This window comes from Eumetopias jubatus, unplaced genomic scaffold, assembly GCF_037043125.1.
Source record: "Eumetopias jubatus isolate StellerSeaLion01/CBP00866 unplaced genomic scaffold, mEumJub1_p1.0 scaffold_12, whole genome shotgun sequence".
Classification (NCBI taxonomy): Eukaryota; Metazoa; Chordata; class Mammalia; order Carnivora; family Otariidae; genus Eumetopias; species Eumetopias jubatus.
Genome location: NW_028274818.1, coordinates 93,955,346 through 93,972,336, shown reverse-complemented (window position 1 = coordinate 93,972,336; position 16,991 = coordinate 93,955,346). Strand labels below are relative to the sequence as shown.

General features: G+C 46.0%; 2 protein-coding genes across 2 annotated transcripts; one reads left to right on the top strand and one right to left on the bottom strand.

Moving 5' to 3' along the window:
- Positions 1–6,120: 6,120 nt before the first annotated feature.
- Positions 6,121–6,416, bottom strand: LOC148162861 (cytochrome c oxidase subunit 6C). The gene has a single exon (XM_088029085.1). It carries the CDS (start codon positions 6,383–6,385, stop codon positions 6,158–6,160), a length of 228 nt encoding a protein of 75 aa, XP_087885211.1. The 5' UTR covers positions 6,386–6,416; the 3' UTR covers positions 6,121–6,157.
- Positions 6,417–12,090: 5,674 nt separating this feature from the next.
- On the top strand, positions 12,091–16,921 carry SPN (sialophorin). The gene is made up of 2 exons (XM_028110061.2): positions 12,091–12,185; positions 12,570–16,921. The coding sequence occupies exon 2, from the start codon at positions 12,586–12,588 to the stop codon at positions 14,248–14,250; it is 1,665 nt and encodes a 554-aa protein (XP_027965862.2). The 5' UTR covers positions 12,091–12,185; positions 12,570–12,585; the 3' UTR covers positions 14,251–16,921.
- Positions 16,922–16,991: the final 70 nt, after the last annotated feature.

Below are 16,991 nucleotides of genomic sequence, written 5' to 3'. Positions count from 1 at the left end.
CGAGACCAATACAGTATTTGTCTTTCTCTGTGTTATTTCACTTAGCATAATGCCCTCCAGGTCCATCCATATTGCCACAAATGGCAAAATTTCTTTCTTTTTTATGGCTGAGTAATATTTCAGTGTGTGTATATGTGTGTGTGTGTGTCTAAATATGTGTGTGTGTATACCATATATATATATATACAATATTTTCTTTTCCATTCACCCATTGATGGACACTTAGCCTGCTTCCATGTTTTGCCTATTATATATAATGCTGCAATAAACATGGCAGTGCAGATATCTTTTTAAATTAGGGTCTTCATTTCCTTCAGATAAATACCAGAAGTAGAGTTGTGCAATCACATATTTCTATTTTTAAGCTTTTGGGAAATCTCCGTACTGTTTTCCACAGTGGCTTCACCAATTTACATTCCCACCAAAGGCACACGGCAGTTTCTATTCTCCACATCCTTACCAACACTTATTATTTCTTGTTGGGTTTTTTCGTTCGTTTTTTTTTTTTTTTTTGACAATAGCCATTCTTACAGGTGTAAGGTGATATCTCATATATCTCATTGTGGTTTTGATTTGCATTTCCCTGGTGATTAGTGATGTTGAGCACTTTTTCGTGAATCTGTTGGCCCTCTGTATATCTTCTTCAGAAAAATGTCTATTCAGATCCTCTGCCCATTTTTTTTTTTAAGTAGGCTCCACACCCAACATGGGGCTCACACTCATGAACCTGAGATCAAGAGTTGCACGTTCTACTGACTGAGCCAGCCAGGTGCCCCTCCTCTGCCCATTTTTTTTTTAAGATTTTATTTATTTGAGAGAGAGAGAAAGAGAGAGATAGTAGAGACAGAGTATGAGCAGGGGGGAGAGGAAGAAGCAGGTTCCCCGCTACCAGTGAGCCTGATGCAGGACTCAATCTCAGAACCTCGGGATCATGACCCAAGCCAAAGGCAGATGCTTAACTGACTGAGCCACCCACACGCCCCACCTCTGCCCATTTTTAACTGAAATTTTTTTTTTTTGCTATTGAGTTGTGTGAATTCTTTATATATTTTGGATATTAATCCTTTATCAGGTATGTGATTTGTAAAATTTTTTTCCTATGGGGTAGGTTGCGTTTTCATTTTGCCAATGTTTCCTTTGCTGTGCAGAAGCTTTTTAGGTTCTGCTTTTTGATGTAGTCCCACTTGTTTATTTTTGCTTTTGTTGTCAAATGCAAAAAAATCTTCACCAAGATTCATGTCAAGGAGTTTACCCTCTATGTTTTCTTCTAAGAGTTTTATGATTTCAGGTCTTATGTTCAAATCTTTCATCCATTTTGAGTTGATTTTTGTGTATGGTGTAAGATCGGGGTCTATTTTCTTTCTTTTTAATGGGCTGTCCAGTTTTCGCTATACCACTTATTGAAGAGACTAGCCTTTCCTCATTTGTATATTCTGGCTTCTTTATCATGAGTTAATTGACCATATATGTATGGGTTTACCTCTAGGCTCTCTATTCTGTTCAGTTGGTCTATGTGTCTGTTTTCTTACTAATATCATACTGTTTTGATTACTACAGCTTTATAACATAGTTTGAAACCAGGAGGCATGATGTGATGCTTCCAGCTTTGTTCTTTCTCAAGATTGTTTTGGCTATTTGGGATCTTTTGTGGTTCCATACAAATTTTAGGATGGTTTGTCCTATTTCTGTGAAAAAGGCCATTGGGATTTTTCAATGTGATTATTGAGTCTGTAGATTATGTTGGGTAGTATGAACATTTTAACAATATTAATTCTTCCAATCCATGAGCATGGGCTGTTTTTTTTTTTTTAAAGATTTTATTTATTTATTTGAGAGAGAGAGAATGAGAGATGGAGAGCACAAGAGGGAAGAGGGTCAGAGGGAGAGGCAGACTCCCCACCGAGCGGGGAGCCCGATGCGGGACTCGATCCTGGGACTCCAGGATCATGACCTGAGCCGAAGGCAGTCGCTCAACCGACTGAGCCACCCAGGCGCCCGCATGGGCTGTTTTTCTACTTATTTGTGTCATCTTCAATTTCTTTCATCAATGTCTTATAGTTTTCAGTGTAGAGGTCTTTCATCTACTGGCTAAATTAATTCCTATGTATCTGATTCTTTTTGATACAATTGTAAATGGGATTGTTTTCTTAATTTCTCATTCTGATAATTCATTGTTAGTGTATAGAAACGCAATTGATTTTTGTATATCGATTTTGTATCCTGCAAATTTACTGAATTCATTTATTAGTTCTAACAGTTTTTTGGTGGTCTTTAGTATTTTCTCTATATAATATCATGTCATCTGCAAATAGAAACAGTTTTATCTCTTCCTTTCCAATTTGGATGCCTTTTATTTATTTTTCTTGCCTAATTGCTCTGTCTAGAATTTCCAATAGTATGTTAAATTAAAAGTGGTGAGAATGGGCATTTTTACCTTGTTCCTGATCTTAGAGGAAAAGCTTTGAGCTTTTCACCATTGAGTTTGATGTTAGTTGTGGGCTTGTCATATATGGCCTTTATTATGTTGAGATATTATGTTCTATATTCACTTTGTTGAGAGTTTTTTTAAATCATAGCTGGATGTTGGGCGCCTGGGTGGCTCAGTTGGTTAGGCGACTGCCTTCGGCTCAGGTCATGATCCTGGAGTCCTGGGATCGAGTCCCACATGGGGCTCCCTGCTCAGCAGGGAGTCTGCTTCTCCCTCTGACCCTCCCCCCTCTCATGCTCTCTCTCTATCTCATTCTCTCAAATAAATAAAATCTTTAAAAAAAAATCATAGCTGGATGTTGAATTTTGTCAAATGGTTTTTCTGCATTTGTTGAAATGATCATATAATTTTTACCCTTCATTCTGTTAATGTGGTATCATATTGATTGATTTGTGGATGTTGAACCCCCTTGCATCTCTGGAATAAATCCCACTTGATGATAGCATATGAACCTTTTAATGTGTTGTTGAATTTGGTTTGCTAATATTTTGTTGTGAATTTTTGTGTCTATGTTCATCAGGGATATTGGCCTATAATTTTCTCTTCTTGTAGTCTCCTTGTCTGATTTTGATATCGGGGTAATGCTGACCTTGTAAAATGAGTTTGGAAGTATTCTCTCCTCTCTTATTTTTTGGAAGAGTTTGAGAACAATTGGTATTAATTCTTCTTTAAATGTTTGGTAGAGTTCATGAGTGAAGGCGTCTAGTCCAGGACTTTTGTTTGTTGGGAAGTTTTTGATTACTCCTTCTGTTGATCAGCCTGTCGGATATTTTTATTTTTATTTCTTCACAATTCAGTTTTGGTAGGTTGTATGTTTCTAGGAATTTATCCCTTTCTTCTAGGTTGTCCAATTTGTTGGCATGTTATTGTTCATAATAGTCTTTCAAAACCCTTTGTATTTCTGTATTATCAGTTGTAGTGTCTCCTTTTTCATTTCTGATTTAATCTATGTTTTTTGGACTCAGCTGCCTTCTATTCCTTAGGAAAGAGGTCAGTCATAAGTGGCATCTTTGGGATTGTGAAGTGTCTGGGCATGAGTCTTCTTTTATTGGGCATTTCAATCTGCATCAAAAAGAACAAACTGCATCAAAAAGAAAATAAAATACATAAGAAGGGGCAACTGGGTGGCTCAGTCCGGGAAGCATCTGACTCTTGATTTCGGCTCAGGTCATGATCTCAGGGTCATGAAATTGAGTCCTGTGTTGGGCTCCACACTGGGTATGGAACCTGCTTAAAGATTCTCTCTTTCCCTCTTCCTCTGCACCTCCGTGTGCCCACTCTCTCTCTCTCAAATAAATAAATAAATAAGAGACTTTCTACTAATTCTTCTAAAAAATAAATAAATAAAACAAAATGCATAGGAATAAATTTAACCAAGTAGTCTTTTATTGGGATCTGTCTGAAAGTGTATGTTTTTCAGCTGAGTGTGTGTCTTATGTTATTTCTCTGATAATTATCCCTCTTCCGGTTTCTTGGTGGTCTCCTCCTGGTATGGTTGGCTTGAGCCTCTTGAATTGATCTGCTGTGTCTCCGAGGTGAGCACTACTCATTGTCTACCAAAATCCAATTATCCCCTCTTCCACTGCGAACATGGCTGTACCACATTTCCCAGCCTTCCTTGTAGTTAGGCATGATCATCTGGCTAAGTTTTCACCAACAGAATGTTTTGAAATTGATGTTTAAGATTTCCAGGCATACAAGGGTGTCTGACTGGCTTAGTTAGTAGAGCATGTGACTCTTGATCTCAAGGTTGTGAGTTCAAGCCCCATGTTGGGTGTAGAGATTACTTAAATAAATAAATCTTTAAAAAAAGACTTCTAGGCATACATCTAAGAAGGCATGCCTCCTCTGTACTCTGTTTTCTTCCTGCCAGTTAAAACTCAAGACAGCAGATTTATCTAAGCACCAGTGGATGGTAGAAAAGTAACTAGGGCGCCTGGGTGGCTCAGTTGGTTAAGCGACTGCCTTCGGCTCAGGTCATGATCCTGGAGTCCCTGGATCGAGTCCCGCATCGGGCTCCCTGCTCAGTGGGGAGTCTGCTTCTCCCTCTGACCCTCCCCCCTCTCATGTGCTCTCTCTCTGATTCTCTCTCTCTCAAATAAATAAATAAAATCTTAAAAAAAAAAAAGGAAAAGAAAAGTAACTAGGAAGTGGTCTGTCCCTGAATGATGTGAGGTACAGAGGTGTCTCACCAGCACCACCACTTAACGTGGACTTGTTCCATTAAAGAGAAATAATCTACTTTGTTCTTTTGGCCACATTATGGGATCTCTTTGTTATAGCACATAGCTTTACCTGAAATAATATGGTTTTACATATTGTCTCTCATATTTTCTCCCCCACCTTCCACTTTTGGAGGGTTCTATCTTTGGAGATAGTTTCTTGATTTTATATTCTTTTTTTTTTTTTTTTTTTGACAGAGAGAGACACAGCGGGAGAGGGAACATAAGCAGGGGGAGTAGGAGAGGAGAAGCAGACTTCTTGTGGAGCAGGGAGCCCAATGCGGGGCTCGATCCCAGGACCCTGGGATCATGACCCGAGCCGAAGGCAGATGCTTAACGACTGAGCCACCCAGGTGCCCTTGATTTTATATTCTAATACTTTTATTAATTCATTATCACAGTTTTAATTTCTAAGAATTCAGTCTTTTACTCTATTTCTTTTTAATAGCATCCTGTTCTTATTTTAAGGAAGCAATATCTTCTCAAATTCTCCAAGAATATCAGAGCTTGCTTGCTTTCTTTCTTTCTTTCTTTCTTTCTTTCTTTCTTTCTTTCTTTCTTTCTTTCTCCTTCCTTCCTTCTTTCCTTCCCTCCTTCTTTTCTTGCTATATAACTTCCACTGTTTCCTCAAAGATTATTTTTCATTTTGTTTATATACATATAATACTCTTTACTACATTCTTTTTTTTTTTTAAGTAGATTCCATGCCCAGTGTGGAGCCCAACGTGGGACTTGAACTCACAACGACCATGGATCAAGACCTGAACCAATTGGTGCGCCTGGGTGGCTCAATTGTTTGAGCTGCTGCCTTCCGCTCAGGTCATGATCCTGGAGTCCTGGGATCGAGCCCCGCATCGGGCTCCTTGCTCAGCAAGGAGCCTGCTTCTCCGTCTGCCTGCCACTCCCCCTGCTTATGCGTGCATGCTCTCTCTCTCTGAAAAATAAATAAAATCTTAAAAAAAAAAAAAGACCTGAACCAAGATCAAGAGTCAGACACTCTACCAACTGAGCCACCCAGGTGCCTCAATGCTCTTAACTACAAATAACTTCTAGGAAGACCACAGAAGGGGATAGGTGGTATTCAGGGCCCGTTGACCAGCTTTTTTTTTTTTATGAGATAATACAGGAAATGACTTGGTTCTTTTTATTATTGTGATAAAAAAACACATAACATAAAATGTACCATCATAACCATTTTTAAGTGTACAGTGAAGCAGTGAAGGTTGGTGCATAAATATTTATGATTGGTATATCTTCTTGGTGAGTTGGTCTTTTTATTACATCATGTCCTTTGTTTCTTATGATAGCTTTTTTTTTTATTTGTTAGTTGTTTATTTATCAAGACAAATTATTCCATAAGCCAGTATTCGTGTTTCATAGTTCAGAACACAGGTCAGTGACCGACTTCAATGGAACTCAACCCAAAGAAATTCTTTACATTCCCAAATCACTTTGCACTCTGAAAGATACCAGCCTTCTTCATCTCCTCAAAATCTTTCATGGAATCATAATTTCTGTAGAAATCTGCATATGCCTTCTTTCTTGGTTCGGCCACAGCAAACTTATAGAAAGCTGCAACCCCTAGGGATACAGCGAACGCTCCAACAATATGAAATCGCAGACGCTTGGCCAGAAGGCCTCGCATCTGAGGTTTCGTCAAAGCACTGGAAGTCATGGTAGTTATTCTCCTCAACACCAACCTCAAACCTAACCTCTTATGATAGCTTTTGATTTAAAGTCTATTCTGCCTGAGATTAGCATAGCCACTGCTGCTCTTTCAGCTACTATTTGCATAGAATATCTTTTTCTACCTTTTCACTTTCAGCCTATGTCGGTTGACCAGCTTTTACACTGCCTCAGGGATCTCATGCTCTTTGTCTCCCTGCTGTGCCACTCATATTATCATCATCTAAGAGCTGGTTCCTTTCAGAGTTGTTGGACGAGTCTTTAATCATCTCTAATGGGAGAGGGAAATCAGTGCCCCTGGTTTTCTTTTAAAAGTAAAGAAGAGGGAAAAAAAGAAGAAGATAGCAAGAGGGGAAGAATGAAGGGGGGGAAATCGGAGGGGGAGATGAACCATGAGAGACAATGGACTCTGAAAAACAAACTGAGGGTTCTAGAGGGGAGGGGGGTGGGGGGATGGGTTAGCCTGGTGATGGGTATTAAAGAGGGCATGTACTGCATGGAGCACTGGGTGTTATACACAAACAATGAATCATGGAACACTATATCAAAAACTAATAATGTATGGTGATTAACATAACAATAAAAATTTTTTAAAAAGTAAAGAGGAGGGGCACCTGGGTGGCTCAGTTGTTAAGCGTCTGCCTTTGGCTCAGGTCATGATCCCAGGGTCCTGGGATCGAGCCCCACATCGGGCTCCCTGCTTGGCAGGAAGCCTGCTTCTCCCTCTCCCATGCCCTCCTGCTTGTGTTCCCTCTCTCACTGTCTCTCTCTGTCAAATAAATAAATAAATAAATAATCTTTAAGAAAAAAATAAAATAAAGAAGAACTTTCCAAGAAACCTCCTTTCCTTCATTTCACTCCCTTCCTTCATCTCACTATATATGGGGTACATTTCCCTTTCTAATCATGGGCTAGGGTGAGGGTAGTTCCTTTAGATTAATCAAACTTTATTTATTTATTTATTTATTTATTTATTTATTTATTTATTTATTTTTAAGTAATCTCTACACCCAATGTGGAGATCAAACTTACAACCCCAAGATCAAGAAGGACACACTCCACTGAGTGAGTCAGCCAGGTGCCCCTAATCAGGCTTCTCCTGGGGCTGAAGAAGGGCTCAGTGTTCCTGACATGCATGGAGGGTGGGCCTCTGCACAAAATGGGGTTCTTTAGGAAGGAGGGGGGCAGAATGGTTGATAGGATAGTTTCATTTTGGTGCTTTATTTCCACTTTGCAGGGCTTCTTTGAATGTCTGGTAGTTCTTCAAAGTCCTTTCATCTTTCAGAGTGAGCTACTAAACACTGACTGGGGCTTTTGGTACTGGAGTAGGGCTTTCTAACTTAGAGGTTGGATTTTCAAGTCCCTGTCCCCGCTTTTTTTGAGAAAAACTCTTGGATAAGCATCAAACTATTCCTCAGTAAAATCAAGTATTCAGATCCTACTAGAAAATAAGACAATGCTTCTAGGTTCTAAGGAAATAATTTTTAGCCTAGAATTCTATATCAAGCAAGTGTAGGAATAAAATAAAGGCATATTTAGGGGAAAGATAAATCAGAAAGTTTACCTTCTTCTTAGGAAGGTCTCTTTATTAGGAAATGATTTGAGGATGTGCTCCAGCAAAAATGAGGGGGCACCTGGCTGGCTCAGTCGGTAGAGCAGCAACTTTTGATCTTGGGGTTGTGAGTTCAATCCCCACATTGGACATGGAGCTTACTTATACAAATACAATAAAAATAAAAATGAGAGGGTAAGCCTTTGAAAGAGGAGGATGTGGGGTGCAGGAAATGGGGGAGCCCACCTGGGAGAGAAAGAGCCACGGGTTCTAGGATGAAACTGTATAGCAGTAGGGAGAGGCAGGGGCCAGGTAGGCCTCCTCTTGGTGCAAGGAATTATGAAAAGCAATTAGAAACTCTAGGAAAAATTAAAAGATGTATATTTCAGGGTAGATAATCATAGTAAAGTATTGGCTGTGCACTGAACAAAATTATATAACCTTTTTTTAAATAAAGATTTTATTTATTTATTTATTTGAGAGAGAGAGAGAGAGAGAGAACACGAGCAAGGGGAGGGGGGCAGAGGCAGAGAGAAAAGCAGACTCCCCGCTGAGCAGGGAGCCCTACGCGGGGCCCAATCCCAGGACCCTGAGATCATGACCTGAGCTGAAGGCAGCTGCTTAACCAACTGAGCCACCCAGGTGCCCCCCAAATTATATAACCTTTAAAAGGAAAGACAATTTGGGGCACCTGGGTGGCTCAGTCGTTGAGCGTCTGCCTTCGGCTCAGGTCATGATCTCAGGGTCCTGGGATCGAGCCCCGCATCGGGCTCCCTGCTCCGCGGGAAGCCTGCTTCTCCCTCTCCCACTCCCCCTGCTTGTGTTCCCTCTCTCGCTGTGTCTCTCTCTGTCAAATAAATAAATAAAATCTTTAAATGAATAAAATAAAATAAAATAAAAGGAAAGACAATTAATAGTTTTTCATTGTTAGACTCAAATTCTGGGCCAGCCAGTGAGATGCTGCAAATATGCTACTGGGGTGCTATCCAGTAAGGTAACCATTAGCCACATGTGGTTTTCAAGTACTTGAAATGTAACTGGTTAGTTGCAACAGAGGAACTGAATTTTATTTTTTTAAAACATTTTATTTATTTATTTTAAAGAGGGGGAATGAGAGAGAGAGCACATGAGAGGGGGAGGGTCAGAGGGAGAAGCAGACTCCCTGCCGAGCAGGGACCAGGATGCGGGACTCGATCCCGGGACTCCAGGATCATGACCTGAGCCGAAGGCAGTCGCTTAACCAACTGAGCCACCCAGGCGCCCCAGAAGAACTGAATTTTAAAAAGTTATTTAATTTTCACTGATCTAAATTAAAATAGCCCCATGTGGCTAGTGACTGCCATACTGGATACTACAGCTCTAGAGGATGCCAGAAGAGAACGCGAGTATGATCTACCTAGAGCCTTATAAAAGCAAATGTACACGTAACAGAAACTGAACTGAAGAGAGCTAAAGGAAGGGAAGCCACAAAGTGACAATGGCGGACTTATTACAGCCCACGTGTACGTGGCACTGTTCAGAGCGCTGTCCATGTCCTAGCTCATTTAATCCTCAAGACTGGGCTGCCTGGCAGATACTGCGACGGCCAACCTCTTTTCATGGATGAGCAACTTCAGACATGGGAAGGACACATCTGCTGCCCAGGATCACACACTCAGCCCATGGCTGAGCCTGGGTCTGGTCTGGCTCAGAAACTCTGGCCCCAAAGTCTACTCCCTTAACAACTGTACTGTGGAGCTTAACCAGATGACCGTAGCCAGTGCTACCATTTAAAATAACAAAAACAACTTTAGTTATAGTTACAGAGGGCCTAAAAAAGAAGGATGTAGCTGACCTGGGAAGTGGGACAGGGCCAGTGGGTCAAATGTTCAACTGAGCTGGAAACTGCTAGATTCTGGCAGTCAAAATGCATACGGTAAGAAATAGCTGAATTAGCAGACCATTTAGGGATATGGACCCATCAGAAGAACCGAGAGTAGGGTAAGTTAAAAGCATTAAAAAATGTTTTTTCTGGGACCGTGACTTGGGAAGGAAAGGGGAGGAGAATTGCCATTCGTGATAAATTCTCTGTACTTATAATGTCATTACTTTGATTAAAAATATTATGTTTAGAGGGGCGCCTGGGTGGCTCAGTTGTTAAAGCGTCTGCCTTCGGCTCAGGTCATGATCCCAGGGTCCTGGGATCGAGCCCCACATCGGGCTCCTGGCTCAGTGGGGAGCCTGCTTCTCCCTCTCCCTCTGCCTCTCTCCCTGCTCATGCTCTCTCTCTCTCTCTATCTCTGTGTCTCAAATGAATAAATAAAATCTTAAAAAAAGATAAATCTATTTGTGGGCACCTGGGTGGCTCAGTTGGTTAAGCAACTGCCTTCGGCTCAGGTCATGATCCTGGAGTCCTGGGATCGAGTCCCACATCGGGCTCCTTGCTCAGCAGGGAGTCTGCTTCTCCCTCTGACCCTATTCCCTCTCGTGCTCTCTATCTCTCATTCTCTCTCTCTCAAATAAATAAAATCTTAATAAATAAATAAATAAATAAATCTATTTGTAAAAAACATTTGATCACTTGGTTAAGCTGATGTCTACTAGATTTCTCCACCACGAAACCATGAAGCTCCTACTTTTCCTTGGTAATGAACATGTATCTTGTGGGGAGATACTTTAAGCCTATAAACATATCATATATGCACCCCTTCCCTGCTGCCCCAATTTTACTCAACAGTTTTAACACCCATTCTTACCTGAATCAATTATATGGTGGCCGCAGATTGGTCATTTTTAAAGTCTACATTCCTTTTTTTATTTGAATTATTTATAGAGACATGTCTCTAAATGCAGCACAGTAATTAAGTATCGACCCTCGTGCTACCTGGGCTATCCTTATCTTGCGTCTTGGGCCCTTAGACCAACCTGTTTTGTTTGTTTGTTTTTAAGATTTTATTCATTTATTTGAGAGAGAGAGAGAGAGTGCAGGACCAGGGAGAGCAGCAGAAGAAGAGGGAGAAGCAAATTCCCTGCAGAGCAGGGAGCCCGATGTGGGGCTCGATCCCAGGACGCTGGGATCACGACCTGAGCTGAAGGCAGACGCTTAACGACTGAGCCACCCAGGCGCCCCACTTAAATAAATTAAAAAAAAAGCCAAACAGGGGCGCCTGAAAAAAACAAAAACAAAAACAAAAACAAAACAGGGGCGCCTGGGTGGGGGGAGGGGCAGAAGGAAAAGCAGAATCCCCGTGGAGCAGGAGCCCGAAGTGGGACTCGATCCCAGAACCCTGGGATCACGACCTGAGCCGAAGGCTGACCCTTAACCAACTGAGCCACCCACGTACCCATAAATAAAATATTTTTAAAAAATAAAAAGAAAGAAAAACATGAAAAAATATATATACACATACAAAAAAAGGAGGAGGAGAAAAAAAAAACTAGATGAAATTCAGGAAACAGCAACCACCCAAAGAAGAAAATAAAGAACCCTATTCACACCTGTCCAAAGAAACTAGATTAATGCCTCAATCGATATTTTTCCAGACTGTTTTCCATATAGAGTCCTACATTTATTAGTCTTCCACAAAAATAAAATTTTAACATATGAATGCTTAGCAACTGCCTCGGTCTAGTTAAGCACCCCGCAGCTGGGGGCCATTGTGGTGACCCCCCCCAGCTTCTGGAGAAGTCATCAAGAACCCACCAGGGATTGCACACAGTCTGCAAACGCTTTCGCTGCCCCCAGCCAGAGTCGGGGCCTCTTCTTGCCCTGGTACTTCCTGGGAACTCTTGGGGCAGGAAATGGTGCTACCCTGGGTCTGGGCCTAACAGCTTGGGGACCACAAAGGCAAAGGAAACCACCCTCCCTCCCATGTTCTCCTCCACACACCCTTGTTGTCAAGCATGCCTCCGCATCACCCCAGCTCTGACCCTCATCCCCATCCCAGCTTCACCCCTTGCCATCCCAATTCCCAGCTAAGTCCCCATTCCAGATCCCCCCACCCGCCACAACCCCCTCTTGCCTCAGCTGAGACCCCAGAACCCTTGGCGCCATCTCAGACCCTAGAAAGAGCAAGTGATGGAGCTGTCATCACGGACAGCTGGGGGAGCAGTGTGGGTGGGGCAGGATGCTGGGGTGGGGTGGGTGGAGCCAGGGCCACTTCCTTTCCCCCTGGGGCCCATCTGCCCAGTCCTGCTCCAGCTTCAGGAGGAGTTGGACCGGCCTGGCCCCAACTTTGTGCCGTTATTAAGTGAGCTGGTAAGTGGTGCGACCTGGGGGGCAGGGGCCTTTGCGGACCTGGGAATATGCTGTGGCTTGGAAAGACCCTGGTAGATGATGGGAAAAGAGGATCGGGAGCCATCGGGGCTGAATAGGGTCATGGAAGGCCGGGAGGGGCGGCCGTTGCTGGAGTGCAAGCAGCCGAGGCCTGAGGGGGTCTGTAGGTCTGAGTTGTTGGCAGAGCTGTCCATGTCTGCTCCCTTGTTCTTTCTGATAATAGTAAAAGCAAGGGTGGAAAAAGCCGTTAAACCACAAGTTGGGTCTGGCAGTTAGCAGGGAAGTGGGCAGAAGGGGAGGGCCTGGCCAGGTTCTCCCCCCTCAGCTCTTTCTATGTTTGTATTTCTCCAACTTCCCCACACTCAGGTCTCCACTCTTGCCCATGCGTGCTGCCATGGGAATGACCTTATTTTTCCTCCTCTTTGGGGGCATCTGGATTCAAGAGGTGACTCCAGGGTCTCTGGGCATCGCAACCACTTTGGAGATGTCTGTACCGGGAGGGTCCTCTGCTTCCTTGGTCTCATCTTTTTCTGAGGCCCCAAACCTCAACTTAGTGGCCGCCAACCCTATGACAACAAGGGTCCCAGAGAAGGGCAACAGCACCAGGCACCAGATCTCCCCACCTTCCTCAGACCTCTATACAGCCCGTGAAATGTCCTCTCCTGAGGCTTCCGCTGCTGCCACCAGTGACCTCCATGTACCTAAGTCAACAGTCTTCTGGGAAGTTTCCACCAAGGAGTCATCAAACCTGGAAATTAATGCAAACAGTAAACCTGCTGAACTACCAAGAAACTCTCTGGCACTCCACGTTATGACTGATGGAACCATGGCAACTGACTCTCTGGAGACCTCTGATGTAGCTGGTGGACCCCCCGTCACCATGGCAACTGGCTCCCTGGAGACCTCTGATGTAGCCGGTGGACCCCCCGTCGCCACGGCAACTGGCTCCCTGGAGACCTCTGATGTAGCCGGTGGACCCCCCGTCGCCACGGCAACTGGCTCCCTGGAGACCTCTGATGTAGCCGGTGGACCCCCCGTCGCCACGGCAACTGGCTCCCTGGAGACCTCTGATGTAGCCGGTGGACCCCCCGTCGCCACGGCAACTGGCTCCCTGGAGACCTCTGATGTAGCCGGTGGACCCCCCGTCGCCACGGCAACTGGCTCCCTGGAGACCTCTGATGTAGCCGGTGGACCCCCCGTCGCCACGGCAACTGGCTCCCTGGAGACCTCTGATGTAGCCGGTGGACCCCCCGTCGCCACGGCAACTGGCTCCCTGGAGACCTCTGATGTAGCCGGTGGACCCCCCGTCGCCACGGCAACTGGCTCCCTGGAGACCTCTGATGTAGCCGGTGGACCCCCCGTCGCCACGGCAACTGGCTCCCTGGAGACCTCTGATGTAGCCGGTGGACCCCCCGTCGCCACGGCAACTGGCTCCCTGGAGACCTCTGATGTAGCCGGTGGACCCCCCGTCGCCACGGCAACTGGCTCTCTGCCGATCCCCAAGGGGACCAGTGGCTCCCCCATCTCCATGGTAAAAATACCCACCGTGACTACCTCAGCGTCCTCCAAAAACAGAAGCAGTACCCAACTTTCAGATCAGGGGACAAAGAGCACCCTGCTGGTGGCTGTGCTTATAGCCCTGCTGGTGGTCATTGTCCTCGTGGTCCTACTCTTGCTGTGGCGGCAGAGGCAAAAAAGGAGGACGGGGGCCCTGACACTAAGCAGGGGGGGCAAGCGCAATGGGGTGGTCGATGCCTGGGCTGGGCCGGCCCGGGTGCCTGACGAGGAGGCCCTGACAGCAACCGCAGGGGGCTCTGGGGCCGAGAAGGGCTCTGGGGGGCTTGAGAGGGAAGGGGCTGGCCAGCAGCCCACACTCACCACCTTCTTGGATAAAGGCAAGTCCCAACAGTGCTCCTTGGAGCTGGAGGAGCTGAAGGCCAGGTCAGCTCCCCTCCTAAAGGGGGAGGAGGAGCCGCTGGTGGGCGGTAAGGATGAGGCTTCGGAGGGGCCAGAAGCTGGGGAGGTGGAGGCCCCTCAGTGCTTGTGAAGAACGAGAGTGGAGGTCGGAATCATTCCCAGCTTCCATCACCTTCCGTCTGGTCATCAGCTCCAGGCTCCTTGTCTCCCAGCATGTTCATCCTGAACCCTCATCCAGCTTCTCAAACCCAGGATCTTCCCGCCGGCGCCCACCCCCGGTGCCCAGAGGGCCTACCCCCATGGGACGCTTTCAGACTGAATCAATAACCCTTCCTCATGAATTCTGACTTCTCCCCACTGCCTTCTCCACGTTTTTGTCCTCCAGACCAGCTGCTGAGTCTCCACAATGCCTACGATTTCTCAGAGGACTCCCCAGGGACACCAGAGTCTAGGAAGCAGGATGGAAGCAAACTCCCACCTTGGATCACTCTGGAAAGTGCTTTTGGCCCCATAGATTAGGACAGTCCTACTGGGTCAGCCCAGGACCCTCCTTTAACTCCGTGCGGTGCCCTGCAGGGGGCCACCTGGAGTCACCCAGCTGTGCTCCCGGGTGTGCTGCTGACAGCACCTGGACTCTAGGCCGGCCCCTGGCCCGCACCCCCACCCTCCCCCCACCTGTGGACCGAGGCGGCCAGAGGCAGCATCTACTTCTCCCAAAGGCAGAGGTGAGAGGAGTTTCCGGGCAGGTGTGGTTCTCAGAAACCCCAGCACCTGTGCGGGTCTGGGCATGGGCACCGTTGGCGTGCACGAGGCAAGGCCTTGGCTCTGAGTGTGAAATCGTGGTGGTGTGTACAGCTGGTGTGAGGAGGGGGCAGGAGGGGCGGCAGCGGAGTAGCCACCCTGAGGGACCGCTGAGAACATTCAGGCCCTCATCTTTGCTCAGGTGAGGTGGAGGTAGCAGATTTACCTCTGTCTGTAGCCCAGTAAAGAATGTGGGGCCTGATAGAAAGACTGCCTGTGTGACCTGTGGTTCTTCGGCTCAGACGCTGTCAGCCCTGCTCGGAGCCTCCCCCACCCCTTCATGCTCGCCCTCCAGGAAGGGGGAGAGGAGAGCTGAAAGCGGGGAGCTTGCTGTCACCCATGTAAGGTGTTTGTATCTCATCTTCCCCAGGGAGGGGGTGAGCTGCTTCCCTTCTCCAAGGGGAATCAGTGAGACTGACAGGCCCCCCAGAACCAGGAGCTTCCCCTGTGGCTTCGGGATGGGATGTGATGGGGGGTAAGGGGTACAAGACCCCACCCCAGGCCAGAGCCCAGGGGCCCACGTGCCCCAGAGGCAGTTGGTACTTCCCCAGGACAAAGAGGAAATTTGCAAAGAGGAAGTTTTTGAGTCAGAGGGCTCGGTGCCTGAGAGACAGGTTGACCTACAGTAAGACAGGTCCTTGGAAAGGGCGGGAGTATGACTGCCCCGTTGCCCGACCTGGAGGGAAAGATCTGAAACCGCCTGGGTGCATCTGTTCCCGCGTAGGGCAGGCAGGGGGGCGGGGGGGAGTCTGGAGGGGAGAGAAGGAACAGAATGTGACCACGGGTCCACACAGCCACCAGGGTTTGTGCCACCTGTGCTTGGTCTGGGGACAGGCTGAGCTGGGACGGAAATGCAGCCCTCACCAGCTAAGCCAGGCACCACCTGGGTTCTTACAGGGCGATGTTTGGACGAGCCTTAGCCCCAGCAGCAGGAGCGAGTCCCCAGAGTCCCCCAGACACACCACAACTGTTGTTTCAGATTTGCTAAACAAAGCGCTCCAATTTCATTCAGGTTTAGAAAATACTGTCACAAACTCAGAGGCCATCGGCTCTACCCCCTTTCGATGGACACATGCCGTCACTTTTCTGAACTATTACTGGTTTCTGGGTCCTGGGCGGATCCTGAAGGAAGTGGGGCAGGATATGTATGGCACCCAATAGGGCTCTCACATCCCAGAAAATAACACAATATGTGAAAAGTGTTCAAATAGAGGTACAGACAAAATTTTATGAGTGTACTGAAAGAAGGGAGTGACGCACTGCTCCTGGGGGAAGGATAGGAGGCTCCACCCAAGGGCTGACTTAGCTCAGAGTCTGATTGCCCGCTGTGCTCTGGGTGGCTATCGTGCCAACAAATGGTGGGTCCTCAGTAAATATTCATTTGAGTGAATGAATGATGCTAAAACTGTTCTCAAAACCTATGCAATGACTTTGAAAAATGTCTATAATATAATGTTAACCTGGGAACAAAAGTTATTTACTAATCTGTAAATATGTATGAATCTAACTTTGTAATGAAAATGCAAAAACATAGGGGTGCCTGGGTGGCTCAGTCTGTTGGACCGACTCTTGATTTCAGCTCAGGTCCTGATTTCAGGGTCATGGGATCAAACCCCATGTCGGACGCCACAGTCAGCGAGGAATCTGCTTGAGGTTCTCTCGTTCTGCCTCTCCCCACCCTCGTATGTTCGAGCTCTCTCTCTCTCAAATAAACAAATAAAAAAAAAAAAAAGGAAAGGGTGCCTGGGTGGCTCAGTCGTTAAGCGTCTGCCTTCAGCTCAGGTCATTATCCCGGGGTCCTGGGATCGAGCCCCACATCAGGCTCCTTGCTCAGCGGGAAGGCTGCTTCTCCCTCTCCCGCTCCCCCTGCTTGTGTTCCCTCTCTCGTTGTATCTCCCTCTGTCAAATAAATAAATAAAATCTTAAAAAAATTTTTTAATTAAAAAAAGGAAAGAAAATGCAAAAACATAGACATTAATAAAAGAAAGATTTGAAGGAAATATCCCAAATGTTTACTGTGGTTATCTATCAGATGATAGGTTTATGAACGATTTTTATTTTGTTTATACT